The sequence below is a fragment of the Solanum dulcamara genome, chromosome 4, assembly GCF_947179165.1.
Source record: "Solanum dulcamara chromosome 4, daSolDulc1.2, whole genome shotgun sequence".
Taxonomy (NCBI): Eukaryota; Viridiplantae; Streptophyta; class Magnoliopsida; order Solanales; family Solanaceae; genus Solanum; species Solanum dulcamara.
In genome coordinates, this window is record NC_077240.1 from 19,717,821 (window position 1) to 19,732,841 (window position 15,021).

Here is a 15,021-nt window from a genome sequence, read left to right on the forward strand (position 1 = left end):
ACCTTCAACAAATATCTTCTTTCCTTTATAACCTTAATCATAAATCCCTTTCTTCTTCCGTAAAAGTTTATAAACTTAGCACCTTTCCATTAAAATAAAACTCTCCTTCTTCCTTGTTTTCCATATTCTTATTCTCCTTCTAAATTGTTCATTGTTTTCCGTCTAAGGTCTAAATATATAGACCCATATCTTGTTTTGTGCAATATTTTAAAAAAAAATATCTTTTTTTTGACAATTTTTCAATTCTAACTTTATATGTGACATGGTTATAAGAGCATAAGATTAAATAATATTTTGGTATATTTCATATATTTTTAGTTTAAAATCACAAAATTCAGAAATCTTTGCTTATTATCATTAAAAATTAATCATAAACTATGTTAATAATTTTATACCCAAAATGCAAAGTGCCAGCTACACTCGATTATCCTACACCAAAAAAAATCCAAAAATAAAGATATGAAAAAAGAGATATTATCTCAAATCAAAACCCACTCTAATATTTGGGGGTGGGAGAAGGTTAGCAAAGCAAAGAAAGGACAAACTGACCCATGAGCAGTAGACAGCAATAATTTCGGTTAATCCATCAAAAATTTCTTCTAAATCATTGTGGGTATAGGTACAAGTTTGAGAGACAAAAGAGTATGAGAGACTTAGGGCTCCTCTTCTTCGTATGCACAGTGATAAGTGAACTAAGTGGAAGACTTTTGGTTTCTTACAAATATTTACATTATTTAATTTAATTTTTAATTAGGTGAAGAAATGAAAAAATAAGATAAAAATTTGACATGTAAAATGCGTGTAATACACATTTTTGAGTTTAGAAATATCGGGTGGTAAAGAGTTCTAAATATGCAAGTTTAAGGGGATAATTAAGACATTTTATAATATAAGTGGTAAATATATAACACATGAGTCCACACTAACTCCAAGCAGACCACTAGTCCATTATCATCTGATGTAGGACTCTATCCCACTCTAACACCGTGAACCAAGAGCCCAAACAAGAATGAATCTAACTTTCATAACATGCAAAAATACGATACATGAGTCTAACTCAACTCCAAAAAAACAACTAGTCTATTTCCCAACCCGATGCAACACTCTAACCCACTCTTAACACTTTTGGACCGGAACCGAAACAAGAATGAAGCCCAAATAAAGATGAACCCAGCCTTAACACCACATAAAAATATGACACTTGATCTAACTCAACCCAAAAGCTTTAACTCCTACTTTTAGTTGTCCGTCCATTTGCTTTTACAATTGTCACAGTAACTTTTAAGATGCGACGATCATTACCCCCGGGAAAACAATTCTATGATCAAATCTAATCATGTATTACATGAACAAGCTCCAAAAGATTCATAAAAGAAAATTAGGAAAAACAGTAACTAGATCTTACATGATCAAAAGATGAACTCTGAGATCACTATCGCCTGCATAATACGATCAACTGCTAAAATAACAGTAAATAACAACCCAGACTTTGTCAGAAATGTTTACCCAAACATGACAATGAGAGAACTGTTGATGAGTTTCAAAACTAAAAATTGGCATTCATCGCGGAATAAACTACGAGGGTTTTCACTAGAGTGATTTATACATTTTCTGTATGGAACTGTATTGGCTACAAAAGAGTGAGGGACGAGATTAATATAACCACCAAACACCACATTACGTTTGGTTCCTTCAGTATCATGTCTCATCTTACCTAGCTACCTCCAGCTTCGGTAAAGGATGTGAGGTTCTTGATTCACCAAACGTGCCAGAATCAGTTACGCCAACTGTTTAACTTCTTTGCTTCAAAGGAGGCTCCATCATTGAGCATGTCTTGTGCATCAGTTTCCATGCCAAGCTTAGATAGGGCAAGAGCCTGCATATAGAATGCAGTAGGCCACTCGGGTAAGCAAACCTGGGCTTGCATAGCGTCCCTCAGTGCGAGCTCTGGTTGGCCATTCATCATGTAGGAAAGGGCTCGCCTCACAAAAACAGTGCCAGAAGGAACAGACATCATTGATACCAACTGCTTGGGAAAAAAAATTTAGACAAATTTAGGCATACACACGACATAACAATGAGCTAAAATATGATAAATAATTGAAATTGATAAAACATCAAACATTAACATTGAGTGGTTCATGTGAAGACAAGTATTATAATTTGAAATTCAGTTTGGTGAAGGGGGAGGTGGGTAAGTCTGCTAAAACATAGTAAGGAGTTGTCCTCAAAATTGGAAAAAACTTTCTCCTTCAGAGAAGTGGATAGAATTTTAGAAAAACTTAAACAGAAGGTAGGCCAATTAGTTTGGGATAGACATAGTAGCTAATTTCAGAATGGATGTCGCAGATCAAAAGACCAGACACTCTGATGACCACGACCAGAAGCTACATATGACAGAGTGATTAATCTAGTAAGTTTAATTGCAATACACCCAGGATCGCACTTCTAAAGGCGAGAAAGTTCTCATTACTTTTCTATCAAGCTAATACCATCCTTCTTTTTCGTTGATAAGTTCAAGCTCATATCATTCTCTCTTTTTCTGTTTTTCCTCTTCTTTCTCTGGGGATAAATTCTAGCGAGCTCATACCTTGACCGGAAGTTCTGAGTAGATTATTTTGCAAGAAAAAAAAGCGTACATAAACAACCAGCTAACCCTGACAAATGAAAGTAAACATCGTCCAATCTTTTGTAAAGTTTCTTCCATGTCTCAAGACTGCAAAGTACGATTTCAATGAGGAACGCCAGTTAAACGGAGTAAGAATTTCCTTTTTCTTGAAGCTTATAAGATACCAAATCGCATATGTAACACATGCCAGTAAAAAAACCATTTCTTTTACTTTTCTATCGATTTGATATAGTTGTTTATGCATTCTTTTGCATCTACACCAGGCCAACTGGATTTAACAATCAGAACACTTAAGTCACCGGAAGTAGTTCTCCCACCGAACACAGCAATTAGAAGTCTCTAGTGTGCAAACATCCCTTGTTACTATTTACTTGAATGGAACAGACGAACCTATGAGCAGATGAATAAAAATGGGGATTTTCCAACACGGTTAAGAATAAAGCAATTTTATCCAAGTATAACACCGAACGAATTAAGTAAATATGAGCAAACATAATAGTAGATTACCTTAGAGTAATAGTCAACTGCATTCTTGAAGTCCTTGTCCCGGAAAGCAATATCCCCAAATTTCTTGGTATTTAACATATCTTGAACTTGTTGCGTCCATTCTTGGAATGAGAGCTTTACAAAAATGTTTAGGTAGAAACAAGTATGTCAAATCTCCACCAAAAAGTACTACATAAGATTTCTCTTTCATATAAATTGCTAAACTTTTTTTTAATGAATGATAAGTGCTTAAACTTGAGGGCAGAAAACAAAATACCAACATGAGAAAAAAAACATATTGAAAGTCATAGATGACAATTAGTGTTTTTCTTATTGTAGATTATACCCCATGTGGTGATCTTTCTGCATCAAGTTTGATGATTTCCAAGTACCCTTTATATCAGTATAAAAAGTAAATAATGAGTGAGCTCACCTCATTTTCAGCACCCTCCTCATCTTTATAACCTGTTTTAAGCAAGATATCATGGACAGCAGTGAGGTCCATCCTCGCACAAGCCTTTCCGAGAGGAGAGAGCATGGTTGGAAGCACCACTGGAGTTTTTGTTAGACCCATCAGAACATGTGACGCGACCTAAGATAACAATGTGCAGGAACACTTATGGTCAATCCATCAGAAATATAGGGAATGTTCCATCAGGGTCAAAGATGTTCTAATGAGCATACCTCCTCCTGCTTCTGAAGGGGCTCCACTGCATTAAGAATGAACTTGATTTCAGGTCTATCCCTAGCCTCATATTGGAGACACTTTGAAGCAAGTTCAACCAATGCTGTTGCATCTTCATTGGCATATTGTCCTTCCAAGGATGAATCCATTAATAACAACACATTTTTACCCCTAATTAAGTCTAGTGCCTGGAAAGAGAGAATTATTCCAAGAACAGTGAGACAATGCAAGCAAGAGGAAGAAACTACTTGATACAGTTACACACAAAGACAAAAAGGGTAAAGCGAGCATGTAAATGGTAGATCATTAGGCAATAAAAACAGACTGTAATCAAGCATGATCAACATATCTACCTCATTGACTGCTTTGCCTCGAGTATTGGATAATTTATTTAATGTCCGACTTTAATAAAGCTTTCGGAGGACAACGATGAAAGCTTACTTATTCATGCAGCAGTCATTAAAACTACAATTGCATATAAATAGAAGAGAATAAATGAATAATTGAAAATCACAATCAGTATTACACTCTAGACAACATAGGCACAACAGTAGGTAATTAAAATTACCATCAAATAGTAAAAGTTAATTACTTAAGATTCAGTAGTTGTAGATGACAGCCTTCACTGGCTCTGTTTATCAAGTAGCCCCATAGTAATAGAGTGAAACAGCTTTAGATCTAGTTTCCGACGTCATTGAGAGATTTTAGATGCAATAAGTAAACAATTATAAATGAAAAAAGAAATTGAGCCAAAGGGTGCAGAAATTTTCAAAGATTTCTATGTCAGTGTACATTACATGGCTTGGTGGTATATGCTTTCCACTCAACAGGTCCAGCAGAACAGTCCCATAGCTGTACATCACACTTTCTGCGATTACCCGGCCTATATATAGAAATTAAGGGGAAATAAAAGAAAGGAAAGGAGAAAACAAGTTAGGGAACTGGACATAGAAATTAACGGGGAAACCAAAAAGAGGAAAGGAAAGGAGAAACAAGGTAAGGAACTGAACACTGTCCCAATTTTGTCTGACTTTGTTCTGAATATGGCAAATGAAATGGTCTGACTTTGTTACAAAGTTAAACCCAAAAAAGACTGCAGCTAATTGTGGCATTGTTTGTGAGAACAAAACTAGTTAGCATACAAGCTTGAATATCACAGGGCACTGGCTATAAGAAATTTCAGCTAAGAAAGAAAAGGCAGGGATACATGCATGACATCATGTCTTTAGTAAATTAAGTTTCTAAAATTCAATCCCTCTATAAATTTTAATTCTTTTGCCAGGAGTCTAACACACCCACAAGTTGGTGGTGTTGTCACATTAGAACCTCTATTTCCTATATACATGAAGAGATGAATGCCTAGGTGAGAACAAGATAGATCTCCCACTAAATATAGATACTACTTTTTTCCGATAACCAAGGAAATTCCCAAGGGCAAGTAGTACACGGTTCAATACTCGGTGAATAATGGGCCTGCCTTTCGAGCCCTTTCCACTTACATAAGAAGCTATTGTTTGAGGAAGGTATTGAACTCGTAACGTGCACCTAATCCACACATCAAAAGTAGCGATCTTACCACTAGACAAAATGAGGCCACTCCCACCTTCTCCCGAATAACCTCATTCCTAATACCATCACTCCTAGAGTGTTCACACATCCATCTCAGCATGCTCATTCCCGCAACATGCACCTTCTGAACATGCGAGTTCTTAACTAGCCAACACTCTACTTCATATAACAACGCCGGTCTAACCACCATTCTGTAGAACTTACCTTTAAGTTTAGGTGGTACCTTCTTATCACACAGGATTCCAAAGGCAAGCCTCCATTTCATTCATGCCCTAATGTGATGCGTGACATCATCGCGATGTCCCCACTACTCTGGATGATGGATCCAAGATATTTAAAGCTTTCTCTCTTGGGGATAGGTTGAGTGGCAAGCCTCACTTCTGTCTATGTTAGAAGGTGCAAGTAGCACCAGGTCAATAGGATGATGAGGGTTAATATTATCATTTTAGTGTTTCTACTCCATGAATTCTCTCATTACAACGCAATTGCCAGGTCAACGGAGAATGCTTATACATCTTTTGACAAGTAATTATTTTTTGGGGATAAAGCAAAAAAGTAGATTCTTTTGATATGTTGCAGAGAATGCTTATACTTTTATGCAATTGGTTCTCTCTGTAATCAAGAATCTCAAAGCATTTTTAAATGACTACCAGATCATCCATCAATAATGTGGTGTTTTGTGATGTGTATACCTGTGCGCAAAAACTCAGGAGGCGTATAAGCAAGATTGGTGCTATAGCTCTTTCCATCTCTGCTGTTTTTCATTAGACCGAAACTAGATAATCGAGGGTCACCTTCCTGAAATATCAATAAAATTAAGCAAATTCAAGATTAGACCACCCAAAACTGATGGTATCATGATATTTCAAAACCATAGAGATAAGGAGATGGGATATTTGTCCGAAACCTTTGATTCTAAACAAAGCAATTGAGAATAATATATGACCTAGGTCTGTGAAGTACTCCACCATATTTCTCTATTATAACCTACACATCAAGATCAATCACTATTTGGGCTATAAGTATGGAGGAACACAACAACTAAAATACAGCTTCTTTTCTGATAAAGAAAAAAAACTCCTTTTTTGCAAGAAATCATTCTACATTTAGAAAGATGGCCTCCAGTTTCATATACGAATTCCCCAAACTTCTCTCCAAACTCACGGTTATGACTAGTTATCCTACAAATTATCTGACTTTGAGGTTTAATGGTCACCACTGAGAGTTGTAATGACCCTCAAGGTCATTTTTGGAATTTTTGTAAAATGACCATTTTACCTCTCCCTTTAGATGCCCCGAGTCATTTCTAATTGTTATCGGGTGTTGATTTTTAGAAAATCCTATGAAAAGTTAAGTCCTTGGAAATTTTTAGTTTCATAAGCTTTAAGTGTTAAAAAGTGATATTTGGGGTCAATTAGAGCTACGGGTCTCAGAATGGAATTCCGTCGATTCCAGCAGCTCCGAAATGTCGAAATAGGCTTAGGAGACTTTACGGAATCAGTTTTGGAGCTGTAACGAAGATTTGAGGCCTTGAGTTGAGAATTTGAAGAACTTTAAGGCAAGGTTTGACTTTGGTCAACTTTTGGAGTTTCGATGCTCGGAATGAAATTCCGACAACTCCGTTGGATTCAGGAGATGGTTTTTGGTCTAAAAGAAGTGTTGATTGAATTTTTAGAGGTCCCGAGTCCATTTTGGTATTTTAAAGGCCTAAGTTAGTTTAGTTGCGACTTTTTGAGTTTTGGGGTAACGAAATCTCGAATTCAAATTCTGATATTTCCATCAGCTCCGGAATGACCAAATTAGGCTAGTAGCACTGTTGGAATGACTATCGAGTCAATCGATACGAGTTTGGAGCTATTTGACGCTTTTGACTTTGAAACTTAGCCTATAGTTGACTTTGGTCAACATTCTTGGAAAATGCGCTCGAATAAAAATTCTGACAGCGCGGTTAGTTCCGGAATGTTGATTTTGGTCTAGAACGACCCTTCGTTCGCTTTTTGAGGCTTCCGGACTAATATCGAGGCCCGCTGTGAAATATGACTTAAAATGACTCTTGGATGTGGGACCCACTTTTTATTATAATAACCTCGTATGAGAATTCTGAATGCGCCATTGAGTCTGAAATATCGAATTTAGTAGGGTAGCATATCTGGTTTATTTTTATCGGATTCCGAACGAATTCCGAGGATCCATTCGGAGACTTTAAATAATGGAAAACCAGAAAAATCTGGTGCAATAGTGCAGATTTTGCACCAGATTTTCAGATTTTTTCCTCAACTTTGAACCCTCATTTCTTGAGTTCTAGAGCTCCAAATTGGGTGATTCAAAAGGCAAAATTGTGAGGTTTTTCGTGGAGAACGCATTGGAGAGATTGAAAACTGATTTGGAGCATTCGATTCAGGTAAAAATCGTGATTTTATTTGCAGCAGTATCCATTTTCGGAATGAATTTTTGAAGAACTTTGACAAGTTATTTCTTGACCAATATAAATCCGATTTGGGTGATTCCAGAGGCTATCTTGCGTGGAAATTTAAGGAGAACATTTTGGAAGTACAGAATCTGTTTTTGGCACGTTGTTCGAGGTAATAAATTGATTTTTACCTGCAGATTTAGTGATTTTCGGAATGAAATTTTATTGAATTTTGAAAGAGTGTATCTTGGTCAATATAACTTCGTTTTGAGTGATTCTTGAGGCTAGATTGTGGGGTTTTTCGCAAGGATCATCATAGTGCAATTTGTTTGGGTTGAAAGAGTCTCGTATTTCCAGAATCTACTGATTTCGATGCTGCCATTTTTGGTCCTTTAGTCCAAATTTATGAGTTTTGGTTGTTTGATCGTCTTGCGTAATTTCCCACCCCGAATTGTATTATAAATCTGATTTTTGAGCTTGGGGTGACGTTTAGAACCTGTTTTGGGGGTCAAATCCGGAATTCCGTATGTGGGTCCCACAATTCCCGTTTTCGACCCAAAAATTGGTCCATTTCCAAAAATTATGAAATTAGTGTCGAAACGACCGTATCGATGTTGTGGTTCTATTTTTGACAGCTTGGCAGCGTTCCGAGGCCGTTCGAAAGGGAAAAGCTCCAGCACAGTGATTTGGAGCCCGCGTGTTTGGCCTACAGGTAGGCTACGGTTTACCTTTCTTTAGATTGAGTTGGAATGTGTGAAAGCATGTTGAAATAGTTGGGATTTTGGTTGGGTAGTTTAATTGTATATCTCAGGTGTTAGAAATCATGTTTTAGGCTTGTTATCGGGTTTTTCGGGTATTTAGAAGCAGATGTATCTTGTCGTTATTTGTTAGTATTATAAGGAGAGTTGAATGAGCATGTTGTTGATACTGTGGAGTATGTTGGCCTTAGTATAGGTGTTAGAAATCATGCTTTAGGCTTGTTATCAGGTTTTTCAGGTATTTAGAAGCATGTGTATCTTATCGTTATTTGTTAGTATTATAAGGAGAGTTGAATGAGCATGTTGTTGATACTATGGAGTATGTTGGCCTTAGTATAGGATGTAAACTTGCTTTATATGCCCGGCGTCGCTCCGGTGGACTTAGATCCCTGTAGAATGGTGTAGCGGGCTAGTGCCTAGTAGTTGGCCTTAGCTAGGCGATACCCTTGCTCTTAATAACACTCCCACCCATAACTCGGTATAGTCATAACTTTTGAGATGCGTTGGCAATACTAGAATTCATGATCGTTTGGCTTCGGCTCCGGTTCAAGTTTTGGCGACATATCAGTTGACACATTGTGGAGGAAATTCTCGGTACTGTTGTTGATTAGTTGGAAAGGATATATTCGAAACCATGGGATAAATTATCTATGAGCATCCGGGTACCCAGTCCCGGCCTCCGTTCTGAATTATCGGGGAGCATTCGGGTACTCAGTCCCGACCTCTGCCGACTTGCTAGTATGACGAGCATCCGGGTATCCAGTCCTGACCTCGATCATACCGATGTATTACGGTGAGCATCCGGGTATACAGTCCCGGCCTCGACCGCACCGATGTATTACGGCAAGCATCCGGGTATCCAGTCCCGCACTTATGTATTATGGCAAGAATCCGGGTACCCAGTCCCGGCCTTGGCCACTTTGAATATTCGGGCGAGCATCTGGGTCCCAGTCCCGGCCTCGACCCCTAAGTCACCCCTAGATCGATTGACTCTTGGAGATTCTGGGTTTTGGAAATGATACAGTACTTCGGTTCTTGACATCGCATATTCTTGGTTCCTAGCCTTGGTAGTTGTAGCTATTCTGTGTACTCGGCGAACTTATGGGGGTTCGTTCGGGTTTTTATTTAACTTGCGTACGAGTGTCCCGGCTGGGCTTATGGGGGCCCAGTTGGGTATAGTTAGCTGTAGCTCTCGTAGATAGTACTCTTTTCACTTTAGATGCTTATGTTGATTCCTATTTAGGCTTATTCCTCTTTTTCATATTGTTTTCACCTTTTCTGCTCAGTCGGCCTATGATGCCTACTGGGTACCTGTTGTCTTGGTACTCATACTACACTCTGCATCTACTTTCGTGATGCAGGACCGAGCACCAGCTACTGTCACGAATAGATCGATCTTGTTGTAGTCAGATTCGGAGACTAGGGTGATAACTTGGCGTTTTTGGATCACTTCTGTCTCCTTCAGAATGGATGGCCCGTCTTTTGCCTTCTGAGACTAGCCAGTTGTTTTATATCTTTTTGGTCCACTTTCGGGACTTGTACTCATATTTTATTTTGTAGCAGCTCTGTACTTGTGACTTCCAGGTTCTGGGAGGGATCTTTAGTTGTTTAAAACATGTTTTGGTTTACTTCCGCTTATTCATTCTGTTTACTTTTATAATTCAATGCTCTTATATAGTTTTTGCCTTCAAACACATTACTTGAAGTTCTGGGTTGACGGGTTGGCTTACCTACTAGAGGGTTATAGTAGGTGCCATCATGACCTGATGAAAAGTGGGTCGTGACAGGTCTTAGTTGATATGCAGCTAAAATGTCATTTTGGACAGCCTCACCACCAAAGCTGTCAATGAATTGTGTATGATGTAGAAACCATACATTAAACAAACAACTGATTACTTCCTGTCCACCTACTTGCACATGAATTAATGATATCTAATTCGTTTCAATCTAAAAGAACCAGAAAATGAATTGAAATTCCCCTGATTCTATGTTTGAATACCTCATCAAAAAGAACTCTGTAAGCATTCAAATCATGATATATCTTTCTGTTTTCAGCATTGCAATGATCCAGAGCCTGTGCAATATAGTATGCAACTCTTACTCGCATCTCCCAAGGCAATGGTTGTTTCTCCCCTGCACCACCAAAAGACATGCTAATAAAAGATCTGAACATTTAGTGATTAAAATATAGGACTGCTTGCAAATCTAAAATTAATTTTAGGATCATCTTGCGAGATCTCGTATACATGCTTAAACATGTATAGAGAGCTTAGAGCAAAAGATACCTATAAAAGGTAAGTGAAGGAGCTCTGGAGATTGGAAGGTTCGGAAGGTGTTAACAGTATGCATCTATAAAGTCCATATGTTTTTTTAGCAAATTGAACAGTTAAATGTGTGCTAACCTTGGAATAAGCTGTAATACAAGCCAACTCATAGTGTGTTACCAGACAGCCCATGCAATTGTTTAATTATTTTATCTAATGACAAGTATTTCAATATTGCAAAAAGCACACTGAAAATTGTACCAGCTGCTTTCGCAAATATACCTTTACACTTCCACTTGAGTCTTTGTATTACTCAAAATCATATTTTACCATTTCCTATTGTCTTAAGTCAATATCCAGAGGGAAGACTGACTGAATTACCATTTGATTGAGTTTGAATAGCCAAACTGAAGTATCAACCTAGTCCTCTGCTATGCCGATCTCACTGAAACTTAGTTTCAGTTCTTCCAATGGCTTGTCAATATTCAGAGGAAGTTGATTATTGTTAGTGTTTTCCCCTTATCTTACAGCATTGTTTGGTGCATTCTAGGCTCTTTTTTCATCTTACACGTGAAGTAATCAAAAAAAAGTGTGGGGAACTAAACATGCTAATGTTCTTTGCTTTACTCAAGCTAATTGTTCATGTGGCCTCTAATTAACTCCAAACGGCTAATCTCAAAGCTAAATCAGTGATGATATATTAAAAGATCAGTTTGAGAGTTAGTTCTAAAGATTCACCAAGTTGATGCAGCATGCCTGACTTCTGAGGAAACAGAATTAGCAGGTATAACCTAAAGCATAGTGTAGCTTTCAGCAGGAAGCTCTTGCAGTTATTGATCTCAAATAAACACCAAAGTCATGAAGTCTGACTATGGCATGACTTTCTAGTTAGAGATCTAAAGCAGCAGTATTAGGTTAATTATTATAAACATCTCACCAAATAAGGTAAAGGGAAAGACCCGGTATTGGACCATTGAAATAGCACAAAAATGTTTTCTCCTTTTCAATTCAACATTTAAAAGTTCTAGACCAGGCAAAAGACTAAACCATACAGTGGAAGAGATGCTTTGAGAGTGTATCATTAGGCATGTATTCTGCAACCAATAGGCGTTCATCTCCCTCTGCACAACAGCCAATTAGATTCACCAATCTCTTGTGCCGAACCTTGCCAACTCCAGCTGCCTCTGCCTGCAGTACATGAGTAGGACTAAACCAAAAGTTCGTAGAGACAACTGACTGAACAGCAAAGATATTCCGATAGTTGGAGTTCTACAGCTTACTTGTAACTTGCATGCATATACACAGGGTTTTACAAACTTAATTGTATTACAATTATGATATTAACTGATACTGAGTGTTTTTGGAACTGGAAAACCAAATGAGAACATAGGAAGCTTGGGGTGGAAGAGGTACTAGTAGTGTACTTCTTAATGAAGGTTAACGAAGATCACACTAAAGCAACAAAAAAAATTAAAAAGTGATGAAGGACAAGATGCTGTTCAGTTACCAATTACTGCGTCTCAATGAAGTCATATCGAATTTAGAGCACAAGTTTTAATCTAAACCTTTCTCACTCACCAATGATAATGGCTAAAAGGATCAAAACTATACAATCTGCAGACTTATAATCAGGTTTACCACAAACTGTTGAGCGTCAGGCCACGACTGTCTGGAGAAGCGTTTGATGGCAGCTAGCTTGTTGCTACGAAGCTTCCCTCTGTAGACAACGTTGGGAGCTTTCTCACCACTTTCAGAAACTATTAATTCACTGCTAAAGCCATTTGTCGCAGCTCGGAGTTCTGCAAGACTAAATTCCTTGAATGCAGGCACTTGATCCTGGTCTACTTGATCCCCATTAGCTTCATCAACAACATAGGCAAATTAAAGAAAGAAATTGATTACAGATAAAGTTATTAACCACAACAATTACATTGCAAACATTTGCACATAGACTTAAACTTGAGAATCTTAGCTCAGGTAAATATAGTCCTGTCTTACCTGCTTGTTTAAGGATATAACACAAGAAACCAGTGATACCCACATCAATTTTAGTACTAATCAGAAACCCTACACAGAAATATAGAAAATAGAAAACAATAGAAATAAATCTTGGCCAAAAATCAGTTAATGGAAAAAGAAGATGCACGACAAGATGACAAGCAATGAACATTCCACAAAATTCATGGATCAAAACTCCCACTATAAGTTAAATAAAACAGAAATAACAGTACAGTTAGAAGAGGCAGATGGGCAAAAATAACCAATATAGGAAGACAAATTAAGTAGAACCCAGATCAAAGATTAAGCATGCAATCAACAAAAACTCAAAAAAAAACAGCAAATACAAACCCCCCCACATCCACATACACCAAGAACACACACCAGGAACACACAGTACAAGACCAATGTAAATATGCAATAAATTATGCTAAAATGAAGAATACCAAGATCTGTTTTTGATTCATCCTGAGAAGGTTCTTTATCTGGGGACTGAACATTTACAGTTTTGGACTGTAAACAGCCCATTTTTCATCAGCTCACATAGACAAAACTGAACACTCACTAGAGTTTTTAAACTCAAACCCACAAGAATCAAAAAATGGGTGCTTCAAAAATCAAATCTTTTTAGGTAAGTAAAATGAAAAGAGTGGGAAAATAGATAACAATGGATAGCTAAGTAATGATTAGCGAAAGTAGAAAGGAAGAAAGTGAGAAGAGAAAAAGGAAAGAGAGGCCGCCAAAGAAGGAGACACCGAGAATAGAGGGGTTCTCGGTAGTCACATGATAAGTCGATGATGAGCACGTGAAGAGAGAGACACTGTAAGAAGAACGTGGGCTGGGGGGGTTCTCTGTGGGACTTTGCCTTATACTCTGCCAAAATAAGTTTCATTTTATCTTCATTAAGAAAAGAAAAATAATAAGGATAAGATATGATTTATTAGGTTAATACTTATTTATACCATTGAAAATAAAGATCACAATATAATGATTAGTCAGTTTAAAATGTCACGCATTAATAATTTAAATCATATTTATTATGAGACGGAAAAGTTATAGCAATGATGAGTGTTGAAGTTATGTAGCATTTTTTTGGCTGTGGAAGAGACGTGTAGGCGACACCCGACAGTGAAGTAAAAATAGTTTGCAGAGTTTTTGCCTTTTTAATGCTAAGGAATTCAATGCAAAAGGAAAAGAAGATACTTTCAATTTCACTACTACTTTTTTTCTGCTAATTTGTCCATTGAATATTCTATTACTACCAAATACCTTTTTGTGTTCTAATTGGATCTTTAATTTTCTCTTCCTTTTGTCAGTCTTATCTTGAAATTTTGCACAATAATTGCTATTATGATTGAACTTCAAGCAAGTTAAATGGATTAGTTTATGATTTCATATTAATCATATTTCTAATTTAAATTCATCATAGATTAATGTTATATAAAAATAAAAAAATTATTAGAGGCTCTTAGTATTTTTAACCCCAGCAAAATTTCTATTAGGGCTAAAATATTCCTAAAAATGCAGGACCTAAAACAAATATATTAATGTAAAAAAATATATATGATCAACTAATTGGTATCGTCCCTATATGATTAAAAAAATTTATAACGAAATCGTTTGTTTAGATTTTTTGTATTGTAAAAATTTATTAGAGGCCTTTTATATTTTTAACCCCAGCAAAATTTCTATTAGGGCTAAAATATTCCTAAAAGTGCAGGACCTAAAGCAAATATATTAATGAAAAAATATATATGATCAACTAATTGGTATTAGTCCATATATAATTAAACTTTTTTTATAACGAAATCATATGTTTGGATATTTTTTTATTGTTATAGCGAATGTTGTTATCGAAATTATATTATGTAACATAACATGAAAGATCGATCTTATGAAAATTATGATTGATATAGGGAAACGTTGTTATTGTGTTGGTAACTCATTCATTACTGGAGTAAAATAAGTGTCGGAATCGAAAATAATTAGATGTCATGCGGAAGCTAGCAAAGCAAACCTCGAATGACCATAAGTAAGAAGATAAACGAGAAATATACCAAAAAGAGACAAACATTTAACGTGATTCGATCAATCGACCTACGTCCACAAGAAGAGATGAGCAATTCACTATAAATATGAGAGTACAAAATATCGAGAAAAATGACCTTACACAATTTACTCGGAATACAAAGAGTTTCACACAGGTGTTAACATAACACTTG

The 15,021-nt window shown here is 36.8% G+C and overlaps 1 protein-coding gene and 1 long non-coding RNA gene across 2 annotated transcripts; one reads left to right on the top strand and one right to left on the bottom strand.

Annotated features, from left to right (window-relative positions):
* Nucleotides 1-1,457: 1,457 nt before the first annotated feature.
* Nucleotides 1,458-13,657, bottom strand: LOC129886823 (serine/threonine-protein kinase BSK2). Its single transcript, XM_055961687.1, has 10 exons — nucleotides 13,246-13,657; nucleotides 12,440-12,660; nucleotides 11,854-11,989; nucleotides 10,537-10,670; nucleotides 6,062-6,167; nucleotides 4,598-4,683; nucleotides 3,800-3,988; nucleotides 3,549-3,707; nucleotides 3,137-3,250; nucleotides 1,458-2,026 (listed from the first exon to the last, which is right to left on the bottom strand). Exons 1-10 carry the CDS (start codon nucleotides 13,325-13,327, stop codon nucleotides 1,775-1,777), a joined length of 1,479 nt encoding a protein of 492 aa, XP_055817662.1. The 5' UTR covers nucleotides 13,328-13,657; the 3' UTR covers nucleotides 1,458-1,774.
* On the top strand, nucleotides 7,695-10,165 carry LOC129886824 (uncharacterized). Its single transcript, XR_008766264.1, has 3 exons — nucleotides 7,695-7,770; nucleotides 8,415-8,491; nucleotides 9,899-10,165. It is a non-coding gene; the product is annotated as an uncharacterized LOC129886824 (long non-coding RNA).
* Nucleotides 13,658-15,021: the final 1,364 nt, after the last annotated feature.